Raw genomic sequence first — 13,164 nt, 5'->3', positions numbered from 1 at the left:
TGGCTGCCTTAAAAACAAAAACAAACAAACTATGAGAAACAAACAAACAATCAATCAAACAAACCCATAAAACCCCAACCCCAAATTTTAGAAGCTTCTGCATGGTACAACAAATGGGCACTAAAGCTGTACACATTTATGTAAGCAGCACAGAACAGCTTGAGTTGGAAAGGACCCATAAGGATCACTGAGCCCCAACACCCTGGTCCTCACAGCACCACTAGGGAGGTGGTTCTTAACATAGCTTTGCTCTGTCCAGTAAACTATTATTGAAAAGATTAAAATAGCATGGTTGCATCCTTACACATAAGAATCAACTGACAAGTTTTGATATACAAGTTAGTTTACAAGAAAATTAATAAATAAGGCAAGTTAAACACACAACGATGAGAAGAAAGATGCAAATGATGCTGGTCATATAAATACCAGAGACCTTTTCTTTACTAATTATATTACATAATTTACATCACATGAAAATACAGCTTAATTAGCGCACAGCCTCCATGCTGAAGAGGTTTTATACCTCAGCTATTATTCAGAAATATTGATTCAAATTTTAAAAGCCCTCAGGGGCAAAAACAGAAGTGAAATGCATTTAACAATAGCTCCTACCTTTTATGACAATCTGAAGATTCCATGAGCATTGCTGAATCCTTCCCATTTTCATCAGATTCATGACCATGCGAATCATGCCCACTTGAATAGTTTTCATTTGTGTCATTCCCACTAGAGTCATTCCCACTGGAGTCATTCCCACTGGAGCCACTGCTCATTTCAATATCTTCCTGAAGAACTTCATGAGAGTGTTCAGGCTTGGCTTGAATTTCTGAATCTTCAGCAATCATCTGGCTATGGCCACTTGGAAGTCCAGAATAATCACTCATCTTGAGCTGCTCTTTTAAAGAGAACGATGGGGAAATGTTTCCAGTGATCCCAGGCTGCTGCTCAGGGTTCTGCTCCTCAGTGCTAGAGGAGAACCCCCAGAACTTGACAGAGTCCGTGGGACAGTCATCAGAAACACTGCCAAGACCAAGAGCAAATCAAGCCATATTCACAATTTTCCCTCTGTATAAACTCTGTTTGAAAGTACAGATGCACAAATCTGAGGAGGAAGGGAAGGAAGAAAAAAAAATTATTTTCTTGTTTGCCTTGCTGACAAACTGCAATTTGCACTGACTGAAGAAAGTAAAAAAATTATATGCATGGTTAATACAGTCAGCATTGAATAGTAAAATGTTTAAGTTAAATTGAAAACCTCTTAATGTTTATCATGGAAAAGCTATTTATTTTTTAGTAAAAACTCATACATAAGAAAGAAAGTTGAATAAACATCCTGAAAAACTCCTGAAATGTTCACACATTCCCTTATTTTGGGGTTTTGGTTTTTTTAAGATCAGTTGGGAGGGAACACTACTGTACTCTTCATTTCTTTCTTTTGACAAAAGCCATGTAGGTAGGTAGACAGAACATACAGCAGGAACAGGGAAACTAAACACACCTTTATCACCACCACCAAAAATTCTAAGGCATAAACAACCCTGAGAATAATTTTATCTACTGATTGTCGCTAATTTGGGGGGGCATGATAAAAAATGCTTGGAAAAGTAAGGTTAAAACAATAACAACAAAAAAACATATTCCTGCTTTTAAACCAAATTCTAATGCACGAGGCTCAAAAATCAGAGTGTATACAGAAGTAAATCAAGGACAGACCAATACTGAAGTACCATCAAAAAAGAAGTACTGGGGAGTAGTTCAACTTTATTAATAAAATCATATTTAATCTGACTCATATCCTCATCCACTTGAATAACTCAGAGACAACAATAGTGTAAAACTATGAACTAAGATTCTCTGTTGAGAGTCTGTTGTTTTCAAGACAACAGACCAATATGTGTTCTTGCCTCTTTATTCCTTTAAAATATTCAAGACAACTATTAGCTAATAAACCTCTGACTGGATTAACAGTCAATAAAAAGTTCACAACCAAGTTTTGTTCATATTAACTACAGCAGTTTTGTCTTAAACACAAATAAATAAATATTTATGCTTTTAAGGAAGACTAATGGAAAACATTCACAACAGTAATTTAAAGCACGCCATGAGTCAACTCCCCCCAAAGCAACACCACATGGAAGCTATTTTCTTACCCTCCTAATTGATATTTTTCCAGGCATTTTATATTTATTTGGCATTTTCCAGGAAACACTACTTGTCTCCTCATTTGATCAAAATAGTATGTGAGATACCTGCTTTCATTTAAAAGTATAGTTGAAGAACATCCATTTCAGCTATCAGTAATGGCATAAAAATAGAATTTATTTTTTTCCTTACAAGTTCATTCGTAAGTACTTTATTATAGTTAATAATAGAAAATGCCTTCCAACAGAGCAAAATACACTTTTTCCTTCGGCAGGTATTCACTTTAGGTGTTTCAATGCAGATGAAAGAGACCTCCTGTGATGCTGCTGTATTGAATGCTATATCCATGCACTGAATTGTCCCTCAGGAGCTCTGACAGTTATTTTCTGGACTAAGGTTAACCACTTCTGTCTTGAAAAATTACATAACCAAGCATGCGATAAAAGAGTATTTACTCTGAGATGGAACTGTAGGATTACATCACAATGCACATTCTCTGGTGGCCAATGATTAACTAGGCCAGGCAGTTCATCTCCTATTTAATCTCTGACACAACGAGCTCCCCCTTCCCTTGCCTTCCTCAGGGCACTTGGAGAGGAGCTCCCTGGGCTCTGGGCACACGCTGCCCATGCCCAGGGCTGCAGGGGCATGGCCTGAGCTCAGCCATGCCTGCCTGGGGATGAGAGGCACTAAAATCACCCAGGAGAGCCAGGATGGAACCTGGCACAGGGAACACCTGCATGGACAAACTCCTGGTACTGCACAGGTGAGGAACGCTCTAGAAATGTGCTGATCCATTTGCACCCAGGGGATGTTCTTCTCGCTGCTGTGTAAATCAGAGCACGTCTGCTTCAATAACTACAGCCATTCTCAAAAACCGTTTTCCATGTGTCATTTATTCTATTATTTCTCAGAGAACACCAAGGTTGTAAAGCTCTATGGAGAGCTCTGTAAGTAAAGGTAATAAACTGCATCATGATTCAAATGAAGCTTTAAGAAAAAAGGCACTCATGGCATCACCTTAAAGGAGGTCTGAGGTGTACAAATGTAAGGCAAGATCTAAAATTTCTTATCCTTTATTCTGTACCCAAGGTTGGAGTTTATTCCTGTTTTCCTGGCAAAATGTTACTTAGAGCTTTAGATATATGAGAAAAAAGACTGCCATGATTAAAACACTACTATCTGTTAGGAAATTGTGTTTTCTTTAGAGATAGAAGAGAGCTCTCACAAAATAAAAACCAAAAAAAATAACAACTGCGGGCTGCTATGTTTACTCCTATGAAGAAAAGTATGTAAATCACTACTGATAGGTTTATAAGCATGAACTACCAAAGACAGACTCTCAGCATAATCCTAAATTCTCTGAAGGCAATTAGCCCAATATCACAGTAATGCAGTATTAGTAAAATTGTGCTATTTATAGAAAGAGCAGTAATTTTGCCACAGCTTTCTCACTCTGATGTAAATATTCTGTGTTTTAGTCTTTCAGCACAAGAAACCTCTTCTCCTGAATTCTGATGCAAGACAGGACTACATGTGCTGTAGCATTTCCAGTCATGAGAATTGTTCACAAGTATTTTTTTGACTCAATCTTTCCTTGGAAAATTATTTTCCCAAAGTATTTTCTGTAATCTTTGGAAGTTTAAGAGGCAATGAAAATGTGCCATAGCTAACATACAGAATCTTACAGTTTGAAATTGAGTTGTTAAACCACTGGTGACTAATTCTTTCCACCTCCAAATATCATCTATTGTCTTGTCTCCTCCTTTCTTTCCCTGACACCCAGGCTAGCTTCTGCCAGCTACTTGTAGGAAACTTCAGTGTTTCCTCAGGTGGGAGAGAATTGTTCCCCCAATAAATAAATAGATAAATAAATAAATAAATCTGTATGCTATCCAATAACTTTTGAGGAACTTCCCATAACTCCTGAAACCAGAGGTGATTGATTCAATGACAGTCAAGCTTTCAAGGTTTTAAAAACATTTTCATTTTAAGCAATGAGCACAAATTAAAGAGAATCACCAACAGAAAGGAACAGATACTGATCCTTAGGAGATACTACATGGATGTTTTTGCTCTTGATACCTGGCAGAAATTTGTGTCAAGAATCGATTCAGTTACTTCCGGTTCTAACTAACAACATGCCAGAACTTCTGCAACTTTGTCCACATCAAGTAACTACAGTGTGGATCCCTAGGATAATCACACCAGAAAAAAAAAAAAGTATATGAGTAATGGAGAAAACACAAGTTTGTCTTCTTTAAAGGTATATTTCAAAAAGAACTGGTTTAGCTAGAGCTGGAATGGTTTTCTTAGACAAGACTGAAAGTTAGTCTTGCAAAAAATTTCTTCAGTTTCAAAATCTCAAAAGCCTCAGTGCCAGAGGCACATACCAGAGTAAGGAATACAGGAAGAGTAAAGAGGACAGCACAAGAAAATATTATAATAAACTCACAAGAGCTTCTGAAGAAAAAGAAAGAGAAGCATTTCTACTACTTTGGGGGAATCTTGGTGCTGTTTTAATTTATAATGTGATGTTAATACATGCCCTAACTTTGGAGACATTTCCTTAGAAGAGATTGGAGTAACTGAAAAAAGCTCAGGCTGGCAATAACCCTCCACTATGCTCTGCAATTTAGATAAGAAGTGATGCAGCTGGCTAGACTTCACTCTCAGCAGAGAAAGACCTTTAAGTGGAACATCTGCATGCAGACACCAGCACTATGCAAACACTTCAGGAGCACAGACGGTCAGAGAGCACAAAGAGATTAATTTCTCTCTGAAACTAATCTCAGGGAAAATGACATAATAAATTGCACATATTCATCCCACTCATATGCTTGAATAAATTCCCAATCACTAACCAAACAACACTGGAAGGCAAAAGCTTGCATGTTTTCCCAGTTGGAGGTTCTCTCCTGTTACCAGTTTGAGGAAGGCAATTCCATCCTATACCAAATTCAGTAAGCATCTGAACATGGAAACGCAAAGAGTTCTTTTAGGTTTGATCTTGAAAGAAGACAGGTTTCTCTATTTTCTGTTCCATCTTTTAAACTTTTAAGGTCTATTTTGATTCTACAAATAAAAACTCTTTTAATATTAAATTGGCACCAGTTAAGCTTGATTTTAAGGCAACTGGACCACAAAAAAAACCATTCTATTCCCTCTGGCAAAGACTAGAGCTCTCCAAGATCCTGATGCAGTGTCTGAAAGATAGCATAATTCCACTGAGCACTACGGACAAACCTAGGCACTGATTTGCCAGGTTAGATCAGCAGCAAATGTCTTCTGCTTATTCATTATCTACAGTTGCTCCTTTATCCTGCAGCAGGACAAAGGAGACAGCCTGAACTTAAACATCAGCAAAAAACCACACCAAAATATGTATGGACAAATGCTGAAAGAAGTAATCGAGCTTGTCTTTTAAAAACATCCTTAAGAAGGGTTGTAGAACACCAAGCAGGCAGATTTCTTCTGAAACCATAACTTCAAACCCAAAAATTGTGTTTAAGCACAGATCTGGTTATATTCAGAGAACAGATTTTTCCAGATTTCTTTTAATGTAAAAACTATCATGTTTAGTACTGGCATATAAAGGAGGAGAAACTAACAATCCAGAGTCAAAATTACACAATTCAAGAACTGAGCCAGAGGCAAACATCTCATGATTTGAGTCTAAACTTGCAACTACTATAGATTTACCAATATTCCCAACACTACATTTTATACCTATAGACATGTGAATATTCATGTATTCTTTACTGTACTAGAACCAATGGGACACATTCCTAACAGGATCAAATGTGACTGAAGATCTTGTCAACAAGAAGGGTTTCTAAGCATGTTCTGGATTTTTGCTTTGCAAAACTATAAAAGTTTTCTTATTTAGATGACAAATAACCAGCAAGGGTTTAGTCACATCACACAATTTTAGATATGATCGAAAATTAACATCTACAATGAATGCATTCTCTCTGTGCAATTAGACAGTAATTAAATGCTTGGGAGTTGAAAAACGTTACGAGAAAATGTTAGAAAACAAACAATAATCCAAGAAGTGACTTGCTCAACTTCACCAACATTGAGAGCTTTATGTTTTCCTGGCAAAAATAATTAACAGAATACCTTCACTGGGAACTTTTCCAGAAAGAGGCGGAAGAAGATGGCAATATTCTCAGATCATAAGAAACAATAACAAAGATGTTCAATAATTTCTTGTGATATTTTTTACTTCAAAAAAGAAAGGGAACTTTTTAACTAGGTTACTTAACTCACTCTAAGTAATCATGAACAAGTTTTGGTCTTTTTCTAGACAAGCAATGAGATGTCAATGTCAATAAAATTATCAACATCTAGTATACCACAAATGTGCCCATAAAATCTGAACTTGACAATAGTCATTTCACAACTATTTGTAAAGGATTCACTTTTCTGCTCAAGCAAATCCTGAACACAAGACTCTTATTTAAGTAAGAGTTACTAATAGCTTTACAAGGGTCATCTTCTTTAACCACTGCTTTCAGCTGCCACCTTACAAAGGGAACTGATCAAGACACAGCCTTGTTCCAGAACCATCTGAGTGTCACTCTGAATTTATAACAGCACCTATACAGGAAGAAATCGGCATCACATCAGGACCCTGGCATCCACAGTGAGGATGCTCCCAACCAGATTGTTTCCTTGCTGAAGAAACTCAAACCTGAATTTAAGAATAAGTATGTTTTTTAGCCCAAAACCATTTTAGTTTCAAGTAAGGTAACTCCCAATTTATACCCAAAATATTGCTCAGAATGAGTACATATTTATGACTGAAACCCCAGTTTAAAGATAACACAAACACAGGATAATGTATTTTCTGCATAAGCTCTAGAGGAGCAGGAGGGGAAGCATCTTTCTACTAGCATGAATCATAATAATTATGTGTGTTTCTTACCTGGTTTTTCTATGAAAAGGCGCCACAAGTGTTTATCAAGCTCCCTCCCAGCTAGAATCAAAAGCATGAGGTGCCTAGGTCCAGAGTCTCCCACATGCATTTAATTCTTGTCTCATCCTCTTCTAGTGGAAATCTTTGACCATTACAGAGTCCGGACACCTCTATAACTATAAAATATAAAAGAAATACCTGGGCCCCCCAACAGTGTCCTCTTCAAACAGATACCAGAGAGATGCTCACAGCTATGTCACTCCTATGCAGATAAATGTTGGTTAAACATGAAACTGTCATACAGCACAGAAAGAAGACAAAAACTTGCATTTTAAACACTTTTGCTCTGAAATAAGATCTTAAAGAGTTTTAAAGTAATAACATGTTCTGCACAAGATAAAATAACCCCTAGGATTCACAATCAGAGTGGTATCACACTAGCTACAATCTGCATGGGCTGACACAGCCACTGGGAACACAGGGCTGGCCTCCCCAGCAGGGCACAGAGGCAAACACCTGATGTGGTCAGCAGGAGCTCCAAGTGCTCAGCAAGTTTGATACCAATATAATTTTATGGCTCTCTATCATAGTAGGATTGGTAAGAACATTAAAGATTTTACCAGGCAGCTATAAAATTTCAATTCACATAATGATTGAGATCAAGAGACTTCTGGAGGTACCTTGTCCAACTCCCTGTTCAAGCAGAGTCACCTAAGAGCAGGCTGCACAGGATCACCAACAGATGACTTTTGAGTATCTCCAAAAATGGATATTCCATAGTCTCTCTGGGCAATCTGCTCCAGTGCTCACTCACTCTCACAGTAAAAAAGCATTTCTTTATGGTCAGAAGTCTGTACTAATGAAGTCCATTCATATCATTATTCTTCATAATAAAAACATATTCTCAGAGACAATGGAATTTTGATGAAAAACAAAAAAATTGGAAGTTCTTCTAGCAAATCTAGGAAACTAAGTCTGTTGGTGCATGCCACTGCCATGTGGCACAAAGAAATGGTAGAATAAAAATCAGAAGTTCAGAAGACCAACATTTGTGTGGCAGACAACTATATCATTCTAAGTGCTTCATCTGAATATGCAGAAGAAATGTCTGGAACAGTGTTCAAATCCCAAGCTAACCACTCTGGAAGACAGCCCATGCTAACATGTCTTAATTTAACATGCTGCACGTCTACCAACTGTTAAAAGTACATTTGTGTTGGCCAGACTGAAGGAAGAATTTATGCACAACATTCCATCCTGCATAACATCATGAAGCCAATACAAGTTCTAACATACTCATATTATGATGTAAATCTGTATGCACTGGTTCTTAAATATTTTGCTTCTGTTTTTATCATAAACTGATAGTACAGGATTAATATTATAAGCTTTATCTCTGACCACAAAAAGTATTAGAAATTGCTGTAGCCAGAACTACTTGCAGATTTCACAGTTTTTAGCCTGAACATCAAAAATGTGGAATCTCTTTCAGCACTTGTTAAATTCCTTGTTTAAAGATAGCTCTTGCAATTCCTTTACTCTAACTTAACTCCTGGTAAAAATTTCAATTAAAAAAGGTAAAAAATGCTTTGAAAAGTCTAAGTTTGAGGATATAGTCACAGTAGCAGCATGTACCATTTTAATTGTGTATCATATTGGTTTCATGTATTTAACACATTTAAAAAGACATTAAAACATTAAGAAACAATGGTCCTTATAAAGTACTAAAAATTCTCATGATAAGCTTTTCTACAATTTAATGGAAAACAAGAAAAATCTACACTAAAAGAATTTTTATCTGCAACAAAATGCCTGGTTTGAATGACTTGTATTTAATCAGTCTGAACAAAATTAGAGGTAGCCAATGCTACTTGTTTTCTATTATTTTTCAGAGGAAGTGTACAGGTGATTGAGTATGCCCAAGAACCAAAACACTAAAAGAGTTCAGCTACAGATGGCATCTCCGATAAGGTGTTTTCCACAGAAGGAAGTCTAATTTGTTCAGTTTACAGAGAAGGTAGAACTTGTGACATTTCCTGATTTCCTTCCCTACTGATATGTATCTAAGCACAGAAGATTCAAACATTATAAAGGAGTGAAAACCCTGCTGTAGGAACACACCTGTGATACAGGAGGCAAACCAAGTTGAATCAGGTTCACTTTCTGCAGAAGTGAAGTCACACCTGCAGCATTGAAAAGAGTCAGCTTTTAGAACCTATTCAGATCACATTTTCCAGCCACAGAAAAACAGGTTTGTTTGGGTTTTTTTCTCATCATTTAGACTAAACAGACATGGTAGTGTTGATCCTCAAAATGTCCCGAACAATTCCATCTGTATTGCAATATTACAGTACTATCCAGATCAGCTGTCTTTCCTGTCTGGGGCCAATGCTCTGGCATCATCAGATCACATTTAATGAAAGCATATTATACATTTTCTTAGCAACACAGATTACATTCCTGCACCATTCTCCTTTAATTATGTTTCCTTTTTTGCTCCAGTAGCAATCAACTTTTCTTCATTTTCAAAGTAGAGCACAACTGACCAAAAAATACTGTTGGAAGCTATGATCAGCTTTTTTAAATTCCATTTCAGGAGCATAATATTTTCCCTTTTCTTCCTGAGCTATCATCCTGATTATCTAAGTAACAGTAGGTACTTGGGTTTTCTGGACCCCAACATTTTCCTCATAATTGAAAGTTCCTTAACATCTGTAAGAGCAATCCAAAAAATGGAAGTTATTAATAAATATCTGCACAGCAAACAATGGAGATGAAGCACTTGGTAGTGACACTACACTAAAGTCCAGTTTCATAAAGATTTAGAGAAGCCACAGCATTTCCACGACTTGTGCAATGGGTCTTTAGAAATGTAAAGCCCTGAAAATTACTATTTTGGGGCATTCTGACACTACATTTCAAAAGGAAGGACACAAAAGACCAATAACAAAATCACGGAGACACCTCCCACGCCCTCCCAAGTTCAGAGTCATTAAGAAAGAACTGATATAAATCACTTTCTTGGGTACAGCATAAAAAACTCACCTCAATGAATGTACTAATCACGAACTTTCCAAATCTTAAACTGTCATCAATATATTCCTATTTAAAAAAGAAAAAAGAATATAAAGTTTTATAAGCAAGATAAACACTTATTATAAAAGATAAATCAAGTCCATTTCATAATGCAATACAAGTCCAACCATGCAAAATAAGCCTTCCACAGGCAAAGAACAATTATAAAGACTACAAATACATGATGAAAGGAAATGCAAGAAATGTTACTGATAAAAGTATTTATTACTGTAACCTAACTTCTAAATTGGTTCCTTTAGCAATGCACAGAATAACTATCCACAGAATGCTATTCCCTTTATCAATGTAAGAACCCCCCCAAATTCTAATTTCTGCCAGATCAGAAATAAAACTTATTTTCCCCTTTCACGTAAGTATTCCTTGTGCTGTTAAACCCACCACCAGTGCTCCAGACTCCATAGTGGATCTGAACTGATCATCCCCAAGAGCAAATAGAAACCATCTCTCAAATTTATTCTTTCACCTTGAATAAGAGACTTGGCCCAGAGCCAAGTTTAATTGCAAACAGGTTGGGTATTTGCCATTAAAAAAAAAAAACCACAAAAAAAACCCCCAGCCTGAGTGCTGAGACATCCTGTAAAGACACTAAGACACTAAATACCATATCCTTCACATGTCCCATGCTAATTTCTAGACATTCTTCTTTCCAGCTTCCAGTCTTAAAAAAGGTGCCTTCCTAAAGTTACAGAAAATTACTTGTATGTAGTGAGAATTTTAAAAAAGACCTTACTTTGTAACCAGAAAATGCTCTTGTCTTCCAAAGTGGAACGGGAAAGACAATTAAGCACAACATCAATACTCAGAACTCTAATATTTTAATGTCAACTCTTGCCCCTTTTGAAAAAAAAAAAAATTACAAAAAATATGCATTTGAGATTGCCAAGTGTTGTCACAGAAAGGAGGGAAAAATCATCCTGTCCCATCACACAGTCATATATTTCACCTTTATTATAGGTGAAACTAGATCTAAAAGTATCTCAATACCATGCATCAATTTTAGTATTTGCTGATGTCCCCATTAAGCAGTATATTTGCATATCTGCTCCTTTCCTTTAAGAAAAGGACATACTTTCACCATATTTACTGTAGTTCCAGGCTAATGCTGCTCTTCAGACATTGCTGTGGTTCACACCCTGTTCAAATTTCAGACAGAATCAAAGTTCCCTTCTGGAAGACGCTGTGCCAATTAAATTCTTGTCCCCATCACATCAGTAATCCACTCTAAAACGAGCAGCAACCTAACAAACACCATGTACTTGTCCTAGGAGGTGGATGTATTAGTACTGAAATAAGAGCTCAAGTCACAGGAGAACCATGGCAGAGATGTAATTGAAATCAAGAAAGTCCTTTATACACTGAAGATCTTTCACAATTAAAGAAACTAAGCAGAAACGTAAAAGTACATCTAATAAGGTCAAGCACAAAAACTGTACTAAGATACAAAAACTGCAAAGAATAAGGAGGATAGGAAGCGAAACCAAGAAAAATGACAAGTACTAGACATTCTCACCACTTCATCTTGTCTCCCTAAGCTTCAGTTACAATAAACTGCAGATATTATTTAACAGTGAATTGCCTCTGTTTCAGGACAGGATGCTAGAAAGGCAAAGTAGCTTTGGTTCTACTTTTTAAAAGTAATTTCTACTTAAAAAAAAAGCCATCTGCCCATCTCTAACTATCCTACCCATCAAAAAATCTAATGTTAAGAGTTCCCATGGTATGCTCAAAAACAGGTGGAAGCAAACTAGTATTTCCTAGACATTTTGGCATACAGATGAGGTTTCTTTCTCAGCATCAAATCCTGTAAGGATCAACACTGGTACTGCTCGTACTGAATTTCTGCAGCCTGCTCACACCATCTGCAGAATCTCCTCATTCTCTTGCCCCAAGAAATGCTTTCTGTGTATTTCAGTCCACTCATGTAAACAGCATGCTGAGTCACTACCCCTTCAGCATCCTCAATAAAATTTTCCTTCCTGTTGGGAGAAAATTCAAGGAAAAATGAAAACCATATTCCATGGTTTTATACATTGAAGAAGGTAAATTGAGCCTCACTTCAATTATGTTCTATGAGCAAATTTGCCTAAATCAGGCTACAACAAACCATCAGAAAACTCATAAGGCTCCTCTAGGACTACCACACACTACTTCAGCAGCAGATAACCGGTAGCTGAGAACACCTGCACAAAAACTTTTTGACCTTACAAAAGCTTTCACATACACAAATTCTCATAACCTCTCTTTCATTTGTGGATAAGCAGGAAAAACATGCACTTTAGAACCACTGCCTGGGCAACTCACATGAAACTCAGTACATTGCTGCCGTCCCTTGGTAACACCTCAAGAGGGACAGGACACCAAGTAAGTGCTGCAAGCCCAGCGCAGGCACTCAGACAAAGACCCACCTACTCCTGAAGGTAACCCCAGAAATACAAACCAGAGGCACAGAAGGCTGCCCACATCCCAGCACTGCCGGCAGGCAGCGTACGAGCAGGCTGCACAAGCGTGCCTGCTGATGTGCTAAGCCACTTAGCAGAGCATCAGATCTCAGCACGGACACCCAGGCATGTGGAGTCCCATGTGTTCGGTGCCTGCCTACTACGCATGGCTGCTGGCTCCTGGCAGCACGGACAGAACTGCTCACAGAGTCACTGCAAACATCTTCACTCGCTTTACAGGCACTCAAACCACCCGACCCTCCTTCATTCTGGTCTTCTCTGCCATGCTATTTCACAAAGGTAGCCTCGGGCCACAAGAAATCCCAGCAACGCATAGCAAAACTGTCACCCTCTGAAGCGTGGTTTTGACTGCTACCTTCTCCTTTCCCATGTCCTTTAAACATACTTCACAGAACGTAGTCTAAAAAAGAAACACCCTCATCCCCTCACAAACAAAGGTCTAAGTGTCAGATGGCAGAGTTCTACAAGCAAAGGCAATGTAGCTTTGGTTCTACTTTTTAAAAGTCAGTTCTACTTAAAAAAAGCCTTTGCTAACCAATAATG

General features: G+C 37.5%; 1 protein-coding gene across 6 annotated transcripts in view; it reads right to left on the bottom strand.

The window, feature by feature from the left end:
* PER2 (period circadian regulator 2) overlaps positions 1-13,164 on the bottom strand; it is a 47,002-nt gene that overhangs the window by 30,181 nt on the left and 3,657 nt on the right. Inside the window, exons 2-5 of one of the 6 annotated variants that reach the window (XM_033068459.1) lie at positions 10,112-10,168; positions 9,188-9,249; positions 7,076-7,328; positions 613-1,102 (exon numbers count right to left, since the gene is read on the bottom strand). In XM_033068459.1, coding sequence (XP_032924350.1) covers positions 613-884 — 272 coding nt within the window. In that variant the 5' untranslated portion in view covers positions 885-1,102; positions 7,076-7,328; positions 9,188-9,249; positions 10,112-10,168. Of the gene's footprint in view, positions 1-612; positions 1,103-7,075; positions 9,250-10,111; positions 10,169-13,164 lie in introns of all 6 variants that reach the window. The other 5 variants (XM_033068462.1, XM_033068461.1, XM_033068460.1 and 2 more) reach the window with 5 other exon arrangements.

Source organism: Catharus ustulatus, chromosome 10 (assembly GCF_009819885.2).
Source record: "Catharus ustulatus isolate bCatUst1 chromosome 10, bCatUst1.pri.v2, whole genome shotgun sequence".
NCBI lineage: Eukaryota > Metazoa > Chordata > Aves > Passeriformes > Turdidae > Catharus > Catharus ustulatus.
This window is presented reverse-complemented; position numbering and strand designations above follow the sequence as displayed.